The sequence below is a fragment of the Triturus cristatus genome, chromosome 6 (assembly GCF_964204655.1).
Source record: "Triturus cristatus chromosome 6, aTriCri1.1, whole genome shotgun sequence".
NCBI classification, from domain to species: domain Eukaryota; kingdom Metazoa; phylum Chordata; class Amphibia; order Caudata; family Salamandridae; genus Triturus; species Triturus cristatus.
In genome coordinates this window covers 1,397,020,069-1,397,043,373 of record NC_140589.1, presented here as the reverse complement: position 1 = coordinate 1,397,043,373, position 23,305 = coordinate 1,397,020,069, and the positions used below count along the sequence as shown (strand labels likewise).

The window sequence follows — 23,305 nt, the reverse complement described above, 5'->3', positions numbered from 1 at the left end:
GAAAGGGTCTGGTCATCTTCATCTTATCCTGGCTGTAATTTAAGAGCAAAGGCTTAATCCACTCCATGGCATTACAGAAGTCTCATCCTGTTAAAGCATGATGTATTCTGTGGAAAAACTGAGCAGCAGCGGCACCTGTGTATGATGAACCTTAATGCCCGCATTGACATCAATTGCATTGTTGTTTTTGTGGAACCTCGATCTAATTTGCATTGTAAAGCAAAGCAAATCAACGGACTTAGCGAGGGTAATAAAATCCTTTGGAATCGCCCTCACAACCTACGCTGACGACACACAACTGGTGCTATCTGTACACAGTGATGGTACATCAGTTGCGGCAAACTTTCAAGAGGGAATGCGGGCAATCAGTTCCTGGATGTCATCAAACTGTCTCAAATTAAACTCTGACAAAACAGAGGTGATGACATTCGGGAAACTGGAACCTATTTGGTCCCCCCAATGGTGGCCACCCGAGATGGGAGCTCCACCTCAACCTGTCACTAAGGTTCGTAACCTTGGAGTCGTGTTTGACAATAAAATGACTTTCCATCATCATCATGTCAACTCCGTGGTCTCCTCTTCCTTTTGCATCCTGAAAAAGATTAAAAAACTGCTGCCATACCTCCCCTCGTCAGCCGGCAAAACCCTAATTAGCACCCTGGTCTTTTCCAGAACAGATTACTGTAATGCCCTTCTTTTGAATGCCCAGGAAAAAGTCCTTAACAGACTGCAGCTAGTCCAAAATGCCTCGGCTAGAATTTTATTGGGCGTCCCCAAGTTCACATCCATTTCCCCGTACATTCAACAACTGCACTGGCTCTCAATCAGAAGCCGGACAAAATTTAAGGCACTGTGCATTGCCTACAAAGCCACCAACAACTTAGGCCCACAGTTTCTTAAAAATGCCCTTTGCCCGCTCGAACATTCAAGAACACTACGTTCGTCTTCAGCTCATCTGCTTAAAGTCCCACGAACAAAAAGGGCCAACTGGGGTGACAGATGCTTCACGATCTCCACAGCCAAGCTTTGGAACGCATTACCCTTCCACATTAAGACGGCTCCCACGCTCATCAGTTTTAGGAAAAAACTAAAAACCTGGTTTTTTTCATTATAATTTCTGACATAGCTATGGTTCTGTATTCTGAGCGCCGAGACACCCCCGGGTAGTTGCGCGCTATAAAAATTGCATAAACATAATGGCCCTAGCCACCCGCATCAAGAACAGCAAAGAACTTGTCAACATAGTCAAGGAGTTCACAAATACCTCCGCAACTGGAAACAACATCACACACTTGGAAGCTCTCTGCAACACCCTCTCTGACTTTTTTCATAACAAAATCAATACAATCTACCAAGACTTCGCACCCTAGCCCCTGCCGAGGAAAGCATCAACCACATCTTGACGACCGATACACACTAGCTCACCTCGTGAAACATCCTCATTTAGGAGACGACGTCCATCATGAGATCCATCCACTACGGAGCCCCAGCAAACCCGTGCCCACACCATACATTCAACCTCAGAAATCCAACCACCAGCAAAAAAATCACCAAGGTCCAACAGCAGCTTCAGACCTTCACGGGTGCGTAGCGCGCTTTATAAATCTCTGATTGATTTATAAATCCCTGATTGAACTCCTTTATTACCACAGCCCACTTCCCCCAGAAATGGAAAAATGCCAATATGAAGACGATGCTGAAGATGCGATCTGCAAACCCATAGGAGAACCTAAGAACTACTGACCTATCTCCCTGCTCCCTTTCCCAGCCAAGGTCATCGAGAAAGCCATATACATCCAGCTCACTAGACATCTGGAGAACCACAACCCTCTGGACCCTTCTCAATCCAGCTTCAGAGCTAAACACAGCACTGAGACAGTCCTAGTCACAGCCATGGACGACATCAGATTGCTGCTAGACCATGGAGAAAAAGCAGCCCTTATCCTACTTGACTTCTCAGCAGCTTCTGACATCATATTCCACCACAGACTGATCAACATACTCCACCAGATCGGAATCAAGGCAGCAGCCCTCAAGTGGATCGCATCCCACCTCACAGGAAGAACGCAGAAGATTTTCCTCCCTCCCCACGCCTCCCTCCCCAAGAACATCAGCTGCAGTGTACCTTAAGGCTCATCCCTCAACCCAAACCTCTTCAACGTATACATCCTTGGCCTACATCTTCGAGAGCCCTGGACTCAACATCATCTCCTAGGTCGACAACACCCAATTCATCCTCTTCCCGATTAAAGACCACCAAGGACAAGTTCTAAAGATAAATGAAAGATGTGGCCATCTAGATGAACAACTGTCTCAAACTCAACACCGATAAGACAGAAGTACTCGTATTCGTAAAAGGCAAGGATACCCTCTGAAACAACGAATGGTGGCCAACTAAGCTGGGCCAAAACCCACCGAACACGCCTGCAGCCTTAGCTCCATCCTTGACAGCGGGCTATCCACGAAGAAGCAGGTCAGCGCTGTCTCCTCCGCTTGCTTCCATGCCCTTTGAATGCTCAGAAAGGTCTTTAGATGGCTGCCACCCAACACCAGGCAAATAGTCGCACAAGCACTTGTCACCAGCAGAATAGACTACGGCAACTCTCTCTATTTAAGAATCAACCCCAACTCATGACTAAACTCCAAACTATCCAGAACACAGCAGCTAGACTCCTCTCCAGATGGACGCACATTACCCTTCAACTCGGGAAACTCCACTGGCTACCAGTCGATATGAGATGCCAGTTCAAGCTGCTCACCCACGCCTAGGCACTACACAATGAAGGACTGGCATACCTCAACAATCACAAATTTCCACCATCCTACCAAAAAACAGAGCTCCAAATCCCTCTTCCTAGCAGCCACCAAACATATCTGCCAGACGAACAGTGAAGGCTGCTTCTTCTCCCACCTAGCAGCCAAGGTCTGGAACAACCTCCCCTTGCACCCCTGAGCCTCACCTTCGCTCCAGCAGTTCAGGAAGGACCTCAAGACCTGGATGTCAAACCAATAGGGCTACAGGCAGCATGAGCATAGTCCCTCAGCGCCTCAAGACCCTCGCAGGTGATGCAACAACGCTTTACAAATCCTGATTGATTAATTGAATGGCAGGCTTCAATGCGCTTTTGAGGTTATTATAGCCGAAACTATACAGGACTTCAGCCAGTACTTAGGTCTATAAAGACAAATGTTAATGAAATAGTCACGTTTGATCCATTGCCTCTCTCTTAACAGGTCCAGCTCCATTCGGAGAGTGAGAGACCGTTATTCCAGAGCGAGGTGTTTGGTAGATGTAAGAAAAAAACAAGTTTCACTTTATTCAAAATACGTTATGCCCCGACATGAAGTTATCCAACGAAATTATGACCCTATTAGCTTCTGGGTGGATGGACCACATTTTGGCTAATAGCGAAAATACAAACTGCCCTTCATAACCAGAGCGAAGAGCGCCCTGAAACACCAACATTCTAATACTTCTATGATGTTTTACTGAAAACGAACTACTAACACCTAGACACACGTTCATTGTCGTGTACCCCGAACGCACGTTCGTTGGCATTCAGGGAATGGCCGCGTTTACTTTTGATATACAACTGATTATTTATAAACCGAGCTTGAGTTTAGATCGCACTCGCACATTCTGCTGAACAGCGAGCAGGCGTTCCTTGGATGCGCTTAGAAGCGATACCGCCCCTCTCCTTCAACTCGGAGGCAGTTAGCATTAACGCCAATATCCTGACCTCTCTCGCCCCCGCGGCCGCTCCTCTCCATTGTGACGCGCGCTGACCATTCCGTCCGGGCTTTGCTTCTAACTCCACCGCCCTCTCCTGGAAGAGCGCGAGAGAATAACAAAAGCTCCCCCAGCACGTGCGGCTCAGTCTACAGAAGAGAATCTGGCGCAAGGCCGGTGGGGGCGAGGCCTGGCGCGTGCCTCACTCTTGCCAGGCGTTCAGTGGAGCGTGAAAAGAAAGCAAAAGAAAGACTAGGGGCGGGCCAGGGCGCGTGCCTCACGCTGGAGGGGGCGGGGTCAAGCCAAAGGGAAGCCGAAAAAGGGGCTGGGTTTAGCGGAAACGAAGCCTTCTGTAGGCTGGCGTCTGCGTATACGAACCACGCGTCTCGCAGCCTCGAGTACACCTGCTCCCTACCTATACCAGCAAATACCCCGCCCTACTCTGCTCGTGGCTCCGCCTGTTCACCGACAGAGGTTTGAGGAGTCCCGGCGCTAGACCGGCTTGTGATTGGCCGCTTGGCTGACAGGGAGGCGAGAACAATGGCGCTAGCGCCGGTTTAAAAAGGTGCGCACCAATGCCCCTAATATCAGAATTCCCGGCATCATCCAGACATTTGCCCCCGGGCCTCACGCGCACCGCACCATGCCCAAAGGCTTTCTGGTGAAGAGAAACAAGCGGCCCACGCCCGTCTCCTACCGCGTCCGCAGCAGCGAGGAGGATGAGCGCGACGAGGCGCGCCTGCTGCTACTTACTACGGCCAGCTACTACCAGCAGCGCCCGGCGCTTCCCCCAGCCTCCCTACTGCTGCTCAGCAGCGGAGGCGCCGCGCCACCCCTCCCCAGCTCTGCGAGCCCTGAGCGGGCGACGACCGCAGCTGCCCCCTGTCCGGCTTCGGGTGCCCGGCTCCAGCAGCAGCCCACGCCACCCCCTGAGGCTCCTCAGCGACCCCCACCTCTGTTTCAGTTTGGCCACCCGGAGTGCGGCTATCATCCAAGCGCGCTGTACAGCCCCAGCCGGCCCGTGAGCCGCGACCAGCGCCCTCCAGAAAGCAGCTTTAGTCCGGGGTCCTCCCCCGCCTGCGGCGAGTCATTCCCTGGTGGGGCTCCTGTCGCCAGTAAGAGGTCCCCGCAGCCTGAACCCAAGCACCCGCCGCCGGCCTCGCAGAAGCCACCCAAGAAGACCAAAGCTATCCGCAAGTTGACCTTCGAGGACGAAATGACCACATCACCGGTGCTTGGGCTGCGTATCAAGGAGGGCCCGCCGGAACCACCCCGCGCCCGACCTCCAGGGGCCACCACTCGCCCTTTGGGGGAGTTCATCTGCCAACTCTGCCGGGAGGAGTACGCGGACCCCCTGGCGCTTGCCCAGCACCGCTGTTCCCGCATCGTGCGGGTGGAATACCGCTGCCCAGAGTGCGACAAGGTCTTCTCCTGCCCCGCCAACCTTGCCTCACACCGGCGCTGGCACAAGCCACGACCCCCTCCAGCGCAGCCCGCTGGCCCCCCTGGGGAGGTGAAGGGTGAGGCTGGTGAGCCACGCACCGACACCCCCAGCCCGGGACCCTCCGAGTCTGGCTCAGATGAGGGGCTGTACGAGTGTCCGCACTGCAGCAAGCGCTTCCGGCGCCAGGCCTACCTGAGGAAACACCTGCTTGCGCACCAGGCCTCGCAGAGCTCTGCTGCGGAAGAGGCTCTGTCCTGTGGGCCCCTGGACATGAGCAGTCGGCCCTACCCGTGCCCGGTGTGCGGTGAGGCCTTCCCCAGCCAGAGTGGACAGGAGCGGCACTTGCGGCTGCTGCATGCAACACAGCTTTACCCTTGTAAGTACTGCCCAGCCACTTTTTACAGCTCGCCTGGACTTACTCGACACATCAACAAGTGCCACCCCTCTGAGAACCGCCAGGTCATCCTGCTGCAAGTACCCGTGCGCCCAGCCTGCTGAGGTGGCTGGCAAAGCTGCAGATGCCAAGCAAAATGTGCCTGCTAGTGTAGGTTCACCTTCTAGAATAAATAGCCTGGAGGAACCGTGCTTGCCTTTCACCCTACTGAGGACAAGGCATTTAAGACGACTGGGTGACTTATCCAAAGTGAGGCATCTGGCTTGTTGAGAAGGTGAAGACTCCAGGAAGGTGCGAGTTAAGAGGTATGGGGCGGGCAAATGCCACAAAATTATGATGAAAATTAACTGGACAAGTAAGAAAGTAGTCCGTGCCCGTTGGGAGTCGGGATGTGGCATCTCTCCCTGAAGGTGTATCCAAGGACTGGCACATGCACACTGCCTACAAGGCCCTCTTAGGGTCAACTGTTTAAAAGACCAAATGTCTGCAAATTGGATCCCATTTTGAGTGAGGTATTGGCATTTATTTACAGAGACCCCCCACTTCCTCTGGAGATTGACTGATCATCTTATCAGAACTCGTTCACTTGTCGGTGTTCATTTTTGTCTTGTGTCAGAGGGAGAAAATCAATCCCTTTTGATAGCAGGTAGTAGTTTCTGTTCTGGTCCATGTCTCTTTTCCTACTCTGTCTTGTCTATTGCCTACTGGTTTGTTTTAAAGTCAATCTTTGAGAAATGTTGCTTTTATATTTCACAGGCTGTAACCTCCCCTCCTCTCGTGATTAGCTTTATTATGGCTTGTGAACTGCTGCATTCTGGCTTTACCTTCCTTCTGGGGAGAGAATCGCACTGCTTTTGAGGGATGTCTTTAGAATAGCCACAAATGCCTTGGATATTGTTGTGAAAAGTATGCTGTAGAAACTGCCTTAACTTTTTAATTTATTTTACATGCGTCTGTATATTTTGAGCAAAATGTATATGTATGTTTGGATAATTCTATTTATTTGTTTTATTTATCAATGCTTGTTGATCTTTGCCATTTCATTTTGTATTTTAAGATCATCTTAAAGTGCTAACAGAAAAATCCTAAACAAATGTCTTATTTTTTTGTATACATTCCCAAATGAGTGACATAATTCTTATTCATCTGCTCCAAAGGGGCAGGCAGTTCTTGTAAAAACTGACAGCTCTTAAACTTTTAGATGCACTCTTTTTCTACATACACTATTTTCTTAACTGCTAGTTCTTTATAGAATGCTTCAATACAACTGTTTACTGTGTACGTATTTGCTATTCAAATAAACATATTTTCCAATTCTAAGCCACTTCCCCACATTGGTTTCTTGCTTGTTTATCGTGCTATTCCAATAGACATGGCTAAATCCATCATCATTATTGTTAGGCACAGTCAGTTTACTAGTTAGCTAGTCATGCTCACTGGCTTAAAATCATTTACTACTACTTTTACAATTTATGTACAAATCAGAGTAATATTTTGAGGTGTTCCAGTTCTTCTCTGACAATACTGGTACCTCTCCCGGCATGATTGTCTGAGACAGACTGGATTATAATGTGTTTGCGGAGCCCTGGAGACTTCACCATGAATTGCTGAAGATATGAGCCACATGTAGGAATCAAAGTTCAGCGCCATTGGCAGCAGCTCAGTCTATCACTCCAGAACATGGTAACAAGAAATATTAGATGGTTTACTTCGCTCGTTAAAGTTCAATTCTAGGAAGTTCTTTTCGATCTTTGAAGTTACAGTTGCTTGCTACCCAGCAGACATACATGTCAATACACTGTGGAATTATTTCCATAGGTCAAAGGAATGAAAACTATATATGCCAACATGGGAGTCTTAACAGACGCAGTATTAAAACACCACTATATTTGTAAAATTCCCTGACTGCACATCCGTTTCTTAGCACCCCCCCGCGCAGTTATGGAATTTACTCATTAGCTCAACAGGAACCAGTTTCCTTGCTCTGGGGCATTCAGCTGAACAGCAGTGCTCATAATAAATGCCAGCATGAACCACCTGGCTTAGAAGGAAGCTCGAAAGACAAGAAAATGGGCAGCAAATGAGAACCTATTTAATACTGGTTCTACGCAATGTTTGTCCAAAATCTTTCTCAGGCTAGGGAGGCATTCAGAATATCTCCATTCTAAAGGTATAGAAAAGACTCCACCTTTTAGCAATTTTCGCCCAGCATTGCCTCAATAACAAAATAAGTGTCTACGTTAGTGAATGCACTTAATGCAAGATGTCACAACCCAAAAGCCTGTTGTTTTTGCAACACCGAAAAGGTGATTCACTTGTCCTTACAATTATTTTTTTTCCAAACGTTCTGTTACATCACCGGACTTAGTATGTATCATCCTGCACATTTGACGGAGTATACATATTGACAACCATTTTGTTTTTAAATAATTTGAATTAAATTTATTTTGATTTGCAAAACAAAGTCCACAGCTTGCATCATAAAAACTTTTTTGCTATGTCAACAGCAAAGGTAGAAATTTCAAGCATTTATCTAAGGATCATATACAGGAAATGGACAACGAAAAACTGGACATTTCAAGGGCTTTCTCAAATATGCAACACTCCTTATTAAACAAACATGATTTCTGGATTGCTTAAACAAACCTTTTTATACAAAGACAGGCAAGACTAACCAGTGCCAAGACCTTCCGAGTTCAGTAGTGCAGAGACAGGCATGCAGGAAGGAGATTGCTCTGTTCTATCTTAATCAACAGTTTGCCCATAGATACTTAGGACATTGTGCCTCAGCATGTAAGATAAAGAACTTTTTTTTTATGCAACACATCCTTCAAATACGAATCTGTCTTATGTAACTTCACATTTTTTTTTTAGTCTAAGGAAACTGAACAATTTGTTCTCTAGGAAAACAAATCCCTTTTTCTATACACAATAAAATCACCAACAGGCAAGGTAAAGGAATAGTATAAAACACATTTTTACAAAGGTCTACACGATGGGCCTTTAGAATTTCACCGGCCTAGTGCAACAAAAAAAAAGCATGTTTGTACATGTTTTGCTATCTACACTGCTCACCATCTTTTTAATTGCAATGCATATTTATTTCACCAACACAGCCTCGTGGACATTGTGGCAAGAACACACTATTATGGATCGTGTTAGTTACTATAGCAGAAAAACATGTGGTATGTCTGCCCTATATTTTCAGTTTAATGTAAGTAGTGCTGTTGGATACAGGCTTGCAAATTTAGGGCAGGCAATGCATTTCCAGGACTTCACCTAACATTTACAGACAGAATATTCTACATAAGCCTATTTGATAGCAGAGTGATTTATGTTTCTTCTTTGCTCTGTGAGAGGCTAAATCGGGTCGGGCAGCACTTTGGAGGGGGTGTAGTATGTATGTTAACGGGTTTTATAGCGACCCCTCAGCTATGTTTGGAAGTTCTGAAGTACAACTTAGTATGCTAATTACCCTCGCACTGCTGCGCCTTTTGATTTTTAGACGCGTTAGTCCAAAAATGGACAGCGTAACTCCAACAAGGTAACACAATTACCAATGAAGAGAACAGCCGAGTAGTTAGTATTTAACATGCTGGTAAGGCCAACAGTATGAGCACTCATTTCAAGCGTAGGTTTAGGGTCAAGCGCATGAACGTTTTCCAGCAGCAACCCATTTGGAAATTCAACAGCAACAGAACAGTAAATGCAATATGACTTGGTTTTTATCAAATAGTACTTCATATTTACACCTATAAATATACATCCTTATCTCCCTGAACATAAACATTTAATTTACAGTAAGAATGTTAATGCAACAAAATCCAATGGGTAGTCCTATGGTGCATTCAGCTTCAGTCGGATCACAGATCAACCTTTCAGTCAGGATCAAACATTGCATTTCGGAAATATTCAGTTTTCACACAGCTTGATAACCACCTTCATGTGGGTAATCAGAAATTTACTGAGAAGCTGACTTAGATCTTAGCAGTGCCTCCATGAGTCCAATCATCATTTTGTAAAAACAAATGCAATAATTCTAGTAAATCCAACATGCCCGATCAACATTCTCAAGTGTACGTTTGTTTGTTTTAGTAATACAAGAAACACATTCGGCATGGGACACAGCAATGGGTGAATTCAACCTGAGGCAACATCCCCAAAGGTCATAGGGGATATGATAAAGAACAAACACATCGGAGACAAATAATAAGCACAATAGTTCTTAAGAAATAACACACAGCTCGACATCTAGGTATTTTTATATCGGTGGAATCAGCAGTGCTGTTTTAGATAATTACAGGATACAAAAAATGTAGTACTTGGAGTGAAGCGGAAACGAAAAAATATATATATATAATATTGCACTTGGCGTGCCTTAACAGACACAGGTTGATTCTCAACATCTTTCAATGACTCCTCTACGTGCAACTGCGCACAATACCATCACAGAGAATCAACGTAGTTCCACTCCATCAAAATCTCTAAAGAAAATGCTCTCAAAAGTTGCATTTACAAATTCAGCCAAGTGCAGTTGGGGTTTAAGGGGAGGGGGAGTGGGTCTGCTGGACTCCAATGTATGCAATATTCCATTGTTGTTTTTTTAAGGACTGAAAGAGTAGGCAAAACAATAATTAATTAGTCAGCCAGCCATTCTTACTTCCAAATCTCCAGTTGTGAATTCAAAACCCCCAAAGAGCTGCATCCTGACTGAAGATACCTCCAAACCTTTGGTCCAACAATAACAAGATTCTTCGGAGCCAAGAATCCTCAGATAGGTGAATCAGAGTTGCTTCAAGGGGAGGCCTGCCCCACAACTGGTTTCAAAGACCAATCTGAGTTAAGTTAATAGAAGCAATATGGTTTTGATGTTTAAAACCTTCCACTGAATAAAAGTTAACACAAAAAAGCATTTAATTAGAAGATTTGCTCATAGCACTAGCAGATCGTCGCAGTTTTCCAGAAACTTTAAGTTTTGTGGCACGTGGCAGTGTTGGAGATGCCGGGTCTGCAACTTCTGTTCCTATTGTTCCAGCCAGATCAGCACTTGCGCTTGTAGTGAGACTGCCTGCAAAGCACACACACAGAAATAGGGACGTGAGTAAACGTGCTAAACATATTTCTACAGAGAAAGCAATACAACAGTTTAGCATCCATCTTCACTTTCTGTACATATAAGCAATGGAGATTCACTATCATTTTCAAATACACCAATGTTTGCTGCATGCAGACTTCAAATTCCCAAATGTTTGTGGCAGAATACGAATACTTTGTAAAATCTAGGTATTCTTGAGATGCAGACATGCAATCAACAACGTTTAGATCTGGTTTTAGTCTTATGATATGGAGGATATTTAATTATTATTTGAACGTGTGTGTGTGTTAGACCACCTGTCAATTTTATAGCAAGGAACCCATGTCCGGTTGTCACAACGTACAGGATACGCAATAGTTTGCACATGACAGCTAATTCTGCATTGCCACCAGCTTCCTCTTCCTGGTCAGTAGAATATTGAGACCCTCTTCTACATTGGAGCCTACAGTCAGTGAGGACCCCAGGCAGAAGAATCAACGCTGGTGTAGGCGGATGACTAGTGGGGAAAAGAAGACAGAGCACAGCAGATAAGGAAGGTAGGGGTTAGGCCACTGCACGTCCTGAGTGGAACTAAATCTTTGCATGTAAAAAGTGGCATAATCGGTGCAGGTCTTACTTGCCAGTCTGGATCAGTACTTCTGTGCAAGCTAAGCATGTGCTGCTCCTGCCTGCTAGAAGTCAACCAAGTTGTTCATAGGGAAAGTATACTGACAACAGAAGCACAGAAATGCTTCTGCTTCACCTTTGCTCGTGTGAAAAATGTATTTGAATCCACAGAGCAGACTAGATGGGGAAAAACGCCAGAGCATTAATAGAGTAAACCCCAAAGAAAAGCTTGTTTGAAGGAGGGATAGACTCTCCGGATCTTTTAAGTACTCTTGACCATCCCGGGTTCCATCAGGTTCTTAGCTTACCTTGGAGAATCACTGACCAATTATTGTAACACATTTGGGCAAAAATACCTTTACGGTATTGTGCTGTGACCTTCCCAAGTGCCGAGCCCTCAAGCACGTCTACATACATCATTTTATAAGGGGATTTTATGTGAATGGAAAGAGTCAATATTTCCATATTGAGCTTCATGTCCAGATTAGATTCATTGGTTGATGAACACAGCTTCCTTTCAGAGGCAGTCTAGAGCATTTGCTTGCTGTTGGCAATCCACAGACATATTATGCTTGTCTTTTGGATACAGTTTAAACCTTGATTTAGTGAAAGACATGCCAGTGGGGAAACAAGGGTAAAAGACCCTACTGAAACAATTTGTGCGAAATAGAAAAAGCAGTGATGTCAATAGCCTTTAAGTGGCATCTTTATGGAGTGGATACATCACTTTTGGTAGTTAACACCTGTATGGCTGTGGCGCTCATCCGTGGAAGTTGACAATTTCCCATATGCAGTCTAACACATGAGGATATCTTACAATTTTTTTATTTTTTTTTAAAGTGGCGAATTGTCAGGAAGAAGTGAAAAGTACAGCAGTAATCTCCACCAATACAAATCTGAAAAAAACAGATTGTATATTGAAATAGTGCCTTGCAGGTCTATTAACACCACAAATATTTCCAAATTAAAAGCTTATATAATAAGAACCAGGGTGACACTCTTTCAATGTTAACTTTGCAAAGATTTGGATAAAGAATCTGAGCTAATAGACTTAACCAATACCTCCTCAATTAATCGGGGTTAGGAGACCATATCCCTTCCCTGTTCACACTAATCTTTAAATGCCTTCGTCTGAGTCTTTCATGCTGAAATACTCTACAGGTGGAAAGTACTAGAGTGAGAGTTCCTGCAGAACGACAGAGTACCTCTAATCAGAAGGAACACCCTCCATGTTCCTGGAATGCAAACCATCTGCCCTACGACTGCATGAGTTAGAGAACAAATATTTTATTTGGCTCTTGTAATACTTTTTCTGACAAGTACACTACCTTTATGGAAATGACTCATTTATTGAAAGATTTATCATGAAGGTAGTTTCTAAAAGTTTTCATCTATGATGTCATGGCACTTCCTGGCATCAGATAGCGTCATTTCTGCAACTGAGGCTCGAAGTCCATTAAAAGAGCTGTCCATGACTTGAGGTCTGTCTTAATTCCCCACACCACAGAGGTGCACAAGAGAGGAAGAGCAAATGGAAAAATATTACCCGACAGCAAACAGCTCAACAAATGAACGGGTCAGCTGGACATTGAGTAAACTGCAAAAGAATGTATCGGAAGACATTTAGCATAGGTTCAAGACCCAACAGAGGAGCAGCAAACTGGTAGCATACGCCATTTACTAAAAAGTGAAGACATTTCCTACATAATTAGTTGATGGACATATGAACATACCCTATGTTGAATAACCAGGGACACTATTCAGTCCTTTAGATTCAATGTTGTAGGATCATGGTGAAGATCATATTGAAATTTTGCATCGTCAGGAATTTGTTCCAATAACTTCGCTCCAAGGTGTGTCGTGGAACCATTTTTAGTCACCAAACAACTTTGAGGTAACTGTTCCTTCAGCTTTGTCTGTGCTGCAGTTTCCCAATGTCACCATTCACCAAATACATCTCTATTTGTTGGAGAAGAATGTTAAAATTAGGGCTGCTAAAATAGACGAAAGAGGAGTGTTTGCAAATGGGAGCAACTCAGCTTGCTGATATCCTTCTACTATTCCAAGTAGTGCTGTACTCTGCATCCTCTTCCCCAGCACTATATTGGGCAGAGCACTGAAGCAGGTTTACAGGTGCAGGGGTAGAGGTCACCATGGAGATAGGCCTGTGTACTCTGTGTCTTGAAGGAAAAAAAAATACAACTAAGGTGGTTGCCACCAACTTTGATCCTAGTGTCTTTTAAAGGGCCTGAAGTTACTTACCTTCGGTAAAGATGTATCTATAAGAGACATATGTAGTGATAGATTCCTTACCTTAGAATTACCCTCAAGCGTCACTGTATCCGGAGAATTGTTATTCGTAGCACTACCCCTGCGTGTGGTTAAGTGGCGTCTGTCGACTCTGCGTCCGTCGTCGGCATCGTGGCCGCTGGGATGACGTCGCAGTGTCTACTTAGACGCCGCCCCTGCGTGCTGACGTCAGTTCTGACACGACTTTCCATGCCAGAAGAGCAGAGCCATGCAAGACACTGATTACTGGTTCACAAAAATAGGGTCCTGGAAGGGAGTCCCTATTCCTAGTGGTCAGTTCGCAGAACGGGGAGAATGGGTGGGGCGGTAAGGAATCTATAACTACAAATGTCTCTTACAGATACATCATTACCGAAGTAACTTGTTCATCTGAAGTAGACTGTAGTTATAGATTCTTTACCTTAGAATAGATACCCCAGCAGTGGTTCTGCAAACTAAGTTCACACTAGAAATTCCTGGAGAACAGAACGGCCAAATAAGTTGTCTCTCCGGACTTGGCTGTCCAGGCAGGTAATGTTTTGTGAATGTGTGCAGGGATGCCCACGTGGCTGCCTGGCAGATGTCAATCAGCGGAACTCCATGTCCCAAAGCAGTAGTGGCTGCGGTCGCCCTGGGAGAGTGGGCTCGTAGTCCTACTGGAGGTTCTTTTTTCGCCAAAGAAAAGCAGATTTTGATACATAGAACAACCCATTGAGAGATGCTACATTTGTGCACAGCCCAACATTCCTTGCCACCCACTAAGAGATAGTCGTCCACAATGAAATCTTTGGACGGGTGCGGAGGCGGGAAGATGGGCAATGTGATGGTCTGACCTATGTGGAAAGAGGTAACCACTTTGGGCAGAAAGGAGGGCCTAGTGCGAAGGACCACTTTGTCCGGATGAACAGTAAGAAAAGCAGGCTTGGAAGACCGAGCCTGAAGCTCACTCACCCTGCGAGCAGACGTGATGGCAAGCAGGAAAGCAGTATTTAACAAGAGAAGACGAAGAGGACAATTGTGTAGTGGCTCAAAGTGAGCACACATAAGATAAGTACGTACAAGATGAACAAGTTACTTACCTTCGGTAACGATGTATCTGTAAGAAACATTAGTTAGATTCCTCACCTTAGAATATCCCCAGGCGTCAGACTGTATCCGGAAGATTTTTCGTCAGCAATACCCCTTGCGCGTCGCTAGGCGTCGTCTGCGGCTCCGCGTCGTCTGCCAGAATGACCTCGTCGGAGTACTTAGACGCCGCCCTCGCGCGCTGACGTCAGTTCTTGTACATAGCCTTCCGCGCCAGGAACGCAGAGCCATGCAAGATACCGACACTGGTGCCAAAAAATTCTAGGGCCCTGAAAGGGATAGCCTTAACCCTAGATGTCAGTTCGCAGAACGGGGAGGATGGGTGGGTCGTGAGGAATCTAACTAATTAATGTTTCTTACAGATACATCATTACCGAAGGTAAGTAACTTGTTCATCTGAAAGAAACACGTTAGTTAGATTCCTCACCTTAGAATAGATACCCAAGCAATACCAACCCCGGTGGTGGGTCTGCGAACCAAGATCACACCAGAAAGTCCTGGAGGACAGAACGGCCAAAGAAGCCATCCCTCCGGACTTGGCTGTCCAGGCAATATTGCCTGGCAAACGTGTGCAGCGAAGCCCACGTTGCCGCCTGACAGATGTCCTGCAAAGGGACCCCCCGTCCCAAAGCAGTAGTAGCCGCTGTGGCCCGAGTAGAATGGGCGCGTAGCCCAACAGGCGGTTCCTTTTTTGCCAAGGAATAACAGATCTTTATACACAAAACGACCCACCGGGAGATGGTCCGTTTGTGTACAGCTTTTCCCTTCTTTGCACCCACGTAGCCAACGAAAAGCTGGTCGTCCACCCGGAACTGTTTAGTGCGGTCCAAATAAAAGGAGAGCGCACGTTTTGGGTCCAGACGGTGGAGCCGCTCTTCCTCTTTGGAAGGATGCGGAGGCGGAAAGAAGGTGGGCAAGGTGACAGATTGCCCAAGATGAAAGGGGTTCACCACTTTCGGTAGAAAGGAAGGACGAGGCCGAAGGACAACCTTGTCCGGATGAACAGATAGAAAAGGAGGCTTGGACGATAGAGCCTGGAGCTAACTCACCCGTCTAGCCGAGGTGATAGCCACCAGGAAAGCAGTCTTAAGAGTTAGAAGACGAAGAGGACAATTGTGAAGAGGCTCAAAGGGAGCGCACATCAGGAATGTTAAGACAAGATTCAAGTCCCACTGAGGCATTACGAAAGGGACAGGAGGGAACGTGTGAGTAATGCCTTTAAGAAAGCGTGACACTACAGGGGACTTGAAAAGAGAGGGCTGATCTGGAAGCCGTAAGAAGGCAGAGAGAGCAGCAAGATAACCTTTCAAGGTGCCCAGGGAAGAGCCCTGCCGGGCCAAAGAAAGAAGAAAGAGGAGAACCTCAGAAAGAGGGGCGGAAAGGGGATCCACAGCCTTTGCTGTGCACCATGCCACAAATTTGTTCCACCGGCAGGCGTATACCGTCTTTGTGGAGGGACGCCTGGCTGCCAGAATGATATCACAGACTTCAGGAGGCAAGTCAAATGGCATCAACTGCCGCCGCTCAATCTCCACGCATGGAGGTGGAGGCTGGACAGGTTCGGGTGGAGGACCGTCCCCTGCTGCTGCGACAGAAGATCCTCCCGAAGGGGCAGACGTATCGGAGGATCGGTCAACATACTGAGTAGCTCGGGATACCAGTACCTTCGTGCCCAATCCGGAGCCACCAAGATGACTTGGGCCCGGTCGCGCTTGATCTTCTTCAGCACTCTGGGCAGAAGTGGTATAGGCGGAAAGGCGTACAACAGACCACAACTCCACTCGCGACGAAAAGCGTCGCCGAGCGAGTGCCGCCTTGGAAATTCCAACGCGCAGAACTGCTGACATTGCGCGTTCTCGTCGGTGGCGAATAGATCTAACCAAGGCTCTCCCCACTGCTGAAAGAGACCTTGCGCCACCTCGGAGTTCAGACGCCATTCGTGATCCATCATGCACTTGCGGCTGAGTTCGTCTGCTCTGGCATTCAGAGAGCCCGCCAGATGTTGAACCCCCAGGGTGATGCCCTGGTGTTCCAGCCATGTCCAGAGGCGCAGAGCCTCCTGACAAAGGGTCCACGACCCCACCCCGCCCTGTTTGTTGCAATACCACATGGCGGTGGTGTTGTCCGTGAACACCTGCACGACACTTCCCCGGACAGAGCGAAGGAAGGCTTTCAGTGCAAGTCGGATCGCTCTCAGCTCCAACAAGTTGATGTGGAGGTGAGACTCCGCCGGGGACCAGAGGCCTCTGATCTCCGCCTCTCCCATATGGCCACCCCATCCCAGGAGGGACGCATCTGTCACAACGACATGCTCCGGTAGGGGTAGGGAGAGGCTCTTGCCCGTGACCCAATCGCGGTACGTGAGCCACCACTGCAACTGCTGTGCAGTGCCCTCCGAGATCAAGACATGGTCGGACAGGTTGCCGTGATGCTGGGCCCACTGAAACTTCAGGTCCCACTGCAGAGCCCGCATGCGCCGCCTGGCGTGATGCACTAGTAGGATGCAGGAGGCCATCAGCCCCAGAAGCCGCAACACTAGCCTGACCGAAACCCAAGATAGAGGCCGAAAGATGGGAATCAGGGCCTGTATATCCCGGACCCGCTGTTCCGGTGGATGAACCCAGAACTGCGCCGAATCGAGAACCGCTCCGATGAAAAGGAGCTTCTGAGAGGGGCTCAGGTGTGACTTCGGCACGTTGATGGAAAACCCCAGCAAACGCAGGAGATCCGCCGTAGTCTGGAGGTGGGAGACGACTGTCTGGGGCGAGCCCGCCTTCAACAACCAGTCGTCGAGATAGGGGAAGACTGGAACCCCTGATCTGCGCAGATGAGCTGCGACCACCGCCATCACTTTCGTGAACACCCGAGGGGCACTGGTAGGGCCGAAGGGGAGCACGGTGAACTGAAAGTGCTCCTGACCCACCGTGAACCGCAGGTAACGCCGGTGGGCCGGCAGGACGGGGATGTGGAAATATGCGTCCTGCAAGTCCAACGCTACCATCCAGTCTCCAGGGTAGCTAGAACCTGAGCCAAAGTTAACATTTTGAACCTTTCCTTTCGGAGGAAGGCATTGACGTTCCGGAGGTCCAAGATAGGGCGTAGGCCCCCTTTGCCCTTCTTGGGAACCAGAAAGTAGTGGGAATAACAACCACGACCTACTTCTGGGCTCGGAACGCGCTCGACGGCCCCCTTAGCCAAGAGGGCCGAAACCTCCTCGTGGCGAAGATTCAAATGATCCCCCGAGATACGGTGGTGCTGCGGTGGCATGGCTGGAGGGGTCGTCTCGAAGGGGAGGGAGTAGCCCCTTCGGACGATTTGCAGCACCCACCTGTCCGATGTGATGGACCGCCAGTGGAGCAGGTGATGGCGAACTCTGCCGCCCACTGGCGTGGAATGGGCCTGAAAGCTCGGACTAGGAAGGCTTTGAGGCGGATGCTGCCGGGGTGGATGTGGACTGACCGCGTCGTCCTCCAGTACCGCCTCGGCGGAAACCACGTCCGCGTGCAGGTTGGTTCTGCGGCCGGTGGCTAGGCGGACATGAGGAGGAGGAGCCCCTTCCTTGGCCACGAAAGGAGCGAAAAGCAGAAGTTTGTGGCCGCGGGGCCGAGAGGCCCAAGGACGTGGCCGTAGCCCGGGAGTCCTTGAAGCGAGCCAGCGCAGTGACCGCTTTGTCACCAAAAAGGCGAGCGCCATCAAAAGGCATGTCCATGAGGGTGCTCTGGACATCCCCTGAAAAGGACGTGGACCGCAGCCAGGCGTGACGTCGAAGCGCCACCGTGGTAGAAATCGCCCTACCCAGCGAGTCCGTAGTGTCAAGCCCACATCGGATTGCATGGCGCGCTGCATCTCTCCCATCGGCCAGGGCCGAGGAAAGCCGAGCCCGGGCCTCCTCCGGGCACAGTGGCAGCACGTCCTCCACCGCATCCCACAGAGAGTGGGAATAACGGTCCAAGAGACAGGCGGTGTTCAAAGACCGCAGGCCCAAACTGAGCGAAGAGAACAGCTTCTTACCAAACTGTTCCAGTCTCTTGGAATCCCGGTCCGGAGGAGCGGACGGGAAGGGGGATTGGGAGGTAGAGGCCTGGATAACCAGACTCTCGGGGGTGGGGTGTTGGGACAGAAAACTGGGGTCGCCCGGAGCAGGGCGGCGGCGCCTGGCAACGTTCCTATCCACAGGAGGGACTGTGGAGGGGTTGGACCAGGTGCCCTGCAGAACGTCAGTGAGGGCCTCATTGAATGGCAGCAGAGGCTCATTGGAGCATGCCACAGACTGAAGCACCTCAGTGAGGTTGTTAGTCCTCACAGCCACGGCAGGCAGCTCGAGCCCAAGGGCTTCGGCCGCCTTGCGCAGCACCACAGAAAAGGCTGCACCCTCCTCCGAAGCCACAGTCGGAGGAGAGATGAATCCAGTGTCTGGTGAGGTATCCAACCCACTGGCCTCCCCCAGTTCATCTGCCCAGTCCTGTGCAAGTTGGCTCTGAAGGGCCATAGGGTAGGGTGACCAGACGTCCCGGTTTTGCCCGGACGGTCCCCGTTTTTTGTGAAATGTCCCCGTGTCCCGACACTGTACTCCAATGGAGTCAAATGTCCCCGTTTTAGAACAGTGTCCGGGTTGAACACAGAAATGTCCTGGTTTTTCACTGTTCCGGTTGCGCGCATGCTCTGTTTGCACAGCTTGGTGACGTCACTGAGGTGAGCGCTGTAGCAGGAAGGGAAATCCTTTGAAGAGAGACATGTTCTCTCGGGATTTCCCTTCTCTTTGTCTACACAGCGCCACCTACGTCATCATGCAGCTGGTTAGAACCACCTGTGACCGGCATGACCCTGATTTTACAGCCTGCAGCAATCCACCGTGACCCTGCTCTGCCTTAAAGCGAGCGAGGGTCGGACAGTCTCAAACTACAGCAGAATCCAGCAGCAGCTTCGTGACGCCTCCCCAGCCCTACCAGCACCGTTGGGACACTGCCTTGCATCAGAGCTGCATCATCCAGGAATCCTTGCCCTCCCAGCCTGCAAGCCCGCAACGTGTATTTTAACCCTGAGAGTTTTATCCGCACCAGTGCTGGCTTCCTGGGGGCGCCGTGTAGCGTTTCTTTCCCCCAGCAATTACCAGGCCTCACATAAATGTCAAGAGTGTGATTAATTATCTTCCTGGAGACAGATCAGCATTTTGTATAGTTGAGGTTTTGACTTGGCTGAAGTTAGTGCAGAGGGTTAATATGCCTGCTGCAAAGAACGTGTACCAAGTAGATTACAGAGTGTGTATGATGTAAACAGATCAGCAGGGTTACTGCTTTCACAAGAGACATTTTTTTGCTACTTGCAATTTATAACTTAAAGTCCTAATATAGAATAGTGAGCTATTAACTTTCATCCTAGAACTGCATACACACTGCAAGGTATACATTATTAGAACATTGATTAATGTTTCAAAAAGGGTTAATCTGGCTAGAAATCGATTCTTAATATTAAAGAAAACTCCCAACTATGCTGTTTCTTTTTCGACTCTGCGTTTGTGCTTCTCCACACCAAGCACTCTTAAACTATACTGCCTACCAGTATGGATGACATGTGACTCCTACACTTTCAGTCCTTTGGCTTATGTAACATTTCCTATACACTGAATTAGACACGTATGATTGATTGTCTCTGTGTAATGTGTGTGTGATGCAAAGTGCTTGGACACCCTACACTGGTATGAGTGGCGCTATATATAATGCATCTGATAGAGTGTGGTTATGGTGACTTGGTCACTGTTAAAGGGTGCTAGTGAGAGAATCCGTGGTGGAGGTGGTCATTGGGGGGGGGCGCCAACAAACATTGTCGCACAGGGCGCCACCAGCACTAAAGCCAGCCCTGTCTTATATGTTCTAAACTATTTACTATGCTAATGTGCGTAAATGTTTCCACGTAAATAAAGCAAACATTATTTATATTTCAGTCAACTGCGCTGAACGTAGGGGGAGTGCTTTATGGGAAGGAGTATTCTACAAACAGCAGTATCTGATTTTGACGATGATAGAATGTGTGTGTGTGTATATGTGTGTATATATATATCTATCAAACTCGCTAGCGATGCACTCGTTCACTTCCTCGTGGCAAAAACAAGAGCACAAACTCCTCTTCGATTGTGCAATTTTCTTTATTGTTCAGTTAACAATCCCAATATATATACTTATCTAATAAGAAAACAAACTTGGACTAAAGCAAATGTTGAGGCAAAGTCTGTTTAAATGGAATTAATGCTTACTGCCGATAAAAGACCTCTGATTTGTCATCTGTAATGCTTCATCTCGGTCTTGGAGGGAGCTGTCGTAGTCCTTTTTCTATGTTTATCACAGCTGTCAAATAGTCCTACTTTTATGTCGGTGGTTACTGCAAATCGTAGTCCTACTTCTATGTCTATGACCTGTCCCCGTTTTTTGTTTTGAGAATCTGGTCACCCTACCATAGGGTCATCAGACCCCTCCCAGTCGCCCCCGTCATCCGATTCCTGGTAAACCGGAGGAATGATCGGAGCCGGTCGATAGACAATAAGTGTCTCTAGCGGCATCGGATGCGGCGTCGGGCGGCGCCGCATTGGCGTCAGGACCGGACAGGGGCTGAACCGGGGATCGACCGGAGCTGGCGTCGGGGGTGGTATCGGTGTTGGCGCCGGCAGAGGAGGCGTAACGAGGTCGACCGGCGTCGACGGGGGCCCGGGCTCGGGGCCCTCGGGGACCTGCGGCTTCGGGGCCGGAGCCTCCAACGGCGCCGGAGCCGCCGGCATGCGAGGTCACCCAGTCGAGTCCGCGGGGCCCGAAGGCACGCCAGCGGGCGTCGACGGCGGGGCCAAGTTCCTCATGGCCGAGAGGAAGGCACTGACCTCTGCCGGCGTCGCGTCAGTCCCAGGGACCGACGGGTATGGGGACTTGCGCGGGTCCTGCGGAGCCGCGGGGGTGGAACCACCCGGACCCTCGGCCGAGTCGCGCGACCGGCGAGGGGAGTCCGAAGAGCGGTGTCGCTTCTTGGACTTCTTGGAGTGCCTCGACTTACCCGAAGACTTCGATTCAGACGAGTGACGATGTCGAGTGCGGCTCCGCGCCCGATCCTTGGACCTCCTCCTGGACCGGGATCGAGAGCAACGTGGAGCCGAGTGGCGAAGCTCGAGAAGCTTGCGGGACCGCTCCCGCCTAGCTTTCGAGGTCAGGGCCATACAGTCGGAGCACGACGCCGTGTCGTGGTCGAGGCCCGAGCAGTACAGGCACCGGCGGTGATGATCGGTCACCGACATCAGTCGGTGACAGTCGTCGCAGGCCTTGAAACCAGGCATCCTACCGGCGCCAGAGTCGAGAATTGACCAAAAAGAGTCAAAAAAGTTAGTCAAAAATTGACTAAAGGGGTAGCTCTCCCGGATCTGCGTTTACTGGCGCGAAAAAAAGAAGAACTGACGTCAGCGCGCGAGGGCGGCGTCGAAGTACTCAGACGACGTCATTACGGCGCACGACACCGATGACGGACGCGGAGCCGCAGACGACGCCTAGCGACGCGCAAGGGGTATTGCTGACGAAAAATCTTCCGGATCCAGTCTGACGCCTGGGGATATTCTAAGGTGAGGAATCTAACTAACGTGTTTCTTTCAGATTCAAGCCCCACTGGGGTATTACGAAAGGCCAGCATGGCCGAAAGATAGCCTTTAATCCCTCCTGTGCCGGGCGTTTTATTAGTGGGTGGGGTTCATGACGAGATAGTCTCGTCATGGGCACAGCGCGACCGTGCTCCATGACGAGACTATCTCGTCATGGGCACTGAAGAGGTTAAGGGTGCCCAGAGCAGAGACCTGCTAGGCCAAAGGGAGAATGAAAAGGAAAACCTCTGGAAGAGGGGCAGAAAGGGGATCCATAGCCTTTGCCGCGCACCATGCCACAAACTTGTTCCATTGACAGGCGTACACCCTCTAAGTAGAGGGACGCCCGGCTGCCAATATGACATTACAGACTTCGTGAGCAAGGTCAAAAGCTGTCAACTGTCGCCACTCAATCTCCATGCAAGGAGGTGGAGGCTGGACAGGTTCGGTGGAGGACTGTCCCCCAGCGGCTGTGACAGAAGATTCTCCCGAAGGGGCAGTCTGATAGGAGGATCGATGGCCATCCTCGGGAGCTTGGAGTACCAGACTCTTTGTGCCCAGTCTGGTGCCACAAGAATTACTTGGGCCTGGTTGCGCTTGATCTTCCGCACTTGGGGCAGAATTGGTACAGGAGGAAAGACGTACAGGAGGCTGTAACTCCACTTGAGCTGAAAAGCGTAGCCGAGCGAGTGCCGCCTTGGAAACACCAACGCGCAAAACTGCTGACATTACGCATTCTCTTCAGTGATGAACAGATCTAACCAAGGCTCTCCCCACTGCTGAAAGTTCGTAAGCCCCGGGGTTCAGAGAACTTGCCAGGTATTGAACCACCAGGGTCATGTCCTGATGTTTTACACTTATAAGATAAAGCAGCAAGGTTATACATGAGTGCACAGCCTGGACCTGTCACTTTGTAGTAGTGAGAGTATTGCCCACCTCAACTGGCCAGCTGCTTAAACGACCATAAATAAAGCATATATACACAAATACGAGAGGCAACACAAAAATAAATACACTGTATTGATACAGTATGAAAACTGAGTGCTGAGTCCACA

General features: G+C 48.9%; 2 protein-coding genes across 7 annotated transcripts in view; one reads left to right on the top strand and one right to left on the bottom strand.

Annotated features, from left to right (window-relative positions):
- The first annotated feature begins 4,242 nt into the window (after positions 1–4,242).
- On the top strand, positions 4,243–6,888 carry INSM1 (INSM transcriptional repressor 1). Its single transcript, XM_085612414.1, has one exon. The coding sequence runs from the start codon at positions 4,374–4,376 to the stop codon at positions 5,670–5,672; it is 1,299 nt and encodes a 432-aa protein (XP_085468540.1). The 5' UTR covers positions 4,243–4,373; the 3' UTR covers positions 5,673–6,888.
- A 1,094-nt stretch (positions 6,889–7,982) lies between these two features.
- The window catches only part of RALGAPA2 (Ral GTPase activating protein catalytic subunit alpha 2), a 1,855,355-nt gene continuing 1,840,032 nt past the window's right edge, over positions 7,983–23,305 (bottom strand). For all 6 annotated transcript variants that reach the window (XM_085612413.1, XM_085612412.1, XM_085612410.1 and 3 more), the window contains one exon: positions 7,983–10,636. Coding sequence is in view for 4 of the 6 variants with exons in the window: in XM_085612412.1 (XP_085468538.1) it covers positions 10,482–10,636 (155 nt within the window). In the remaining 2 variants the exon portion in view is untranslated. The remainder of the gene's footprint in view (positions 10,637–23,305) is intronic.

Excerpts from the sequence above, each read along its gene's own strand:
- INSM1 (XM_085612414.1), top strand. The coding sequence starts at position 4,374 with ATGCCCAAAGGCTTTCTGGTGAAGAGAAACAAGCGGCCCACGCCCGTC.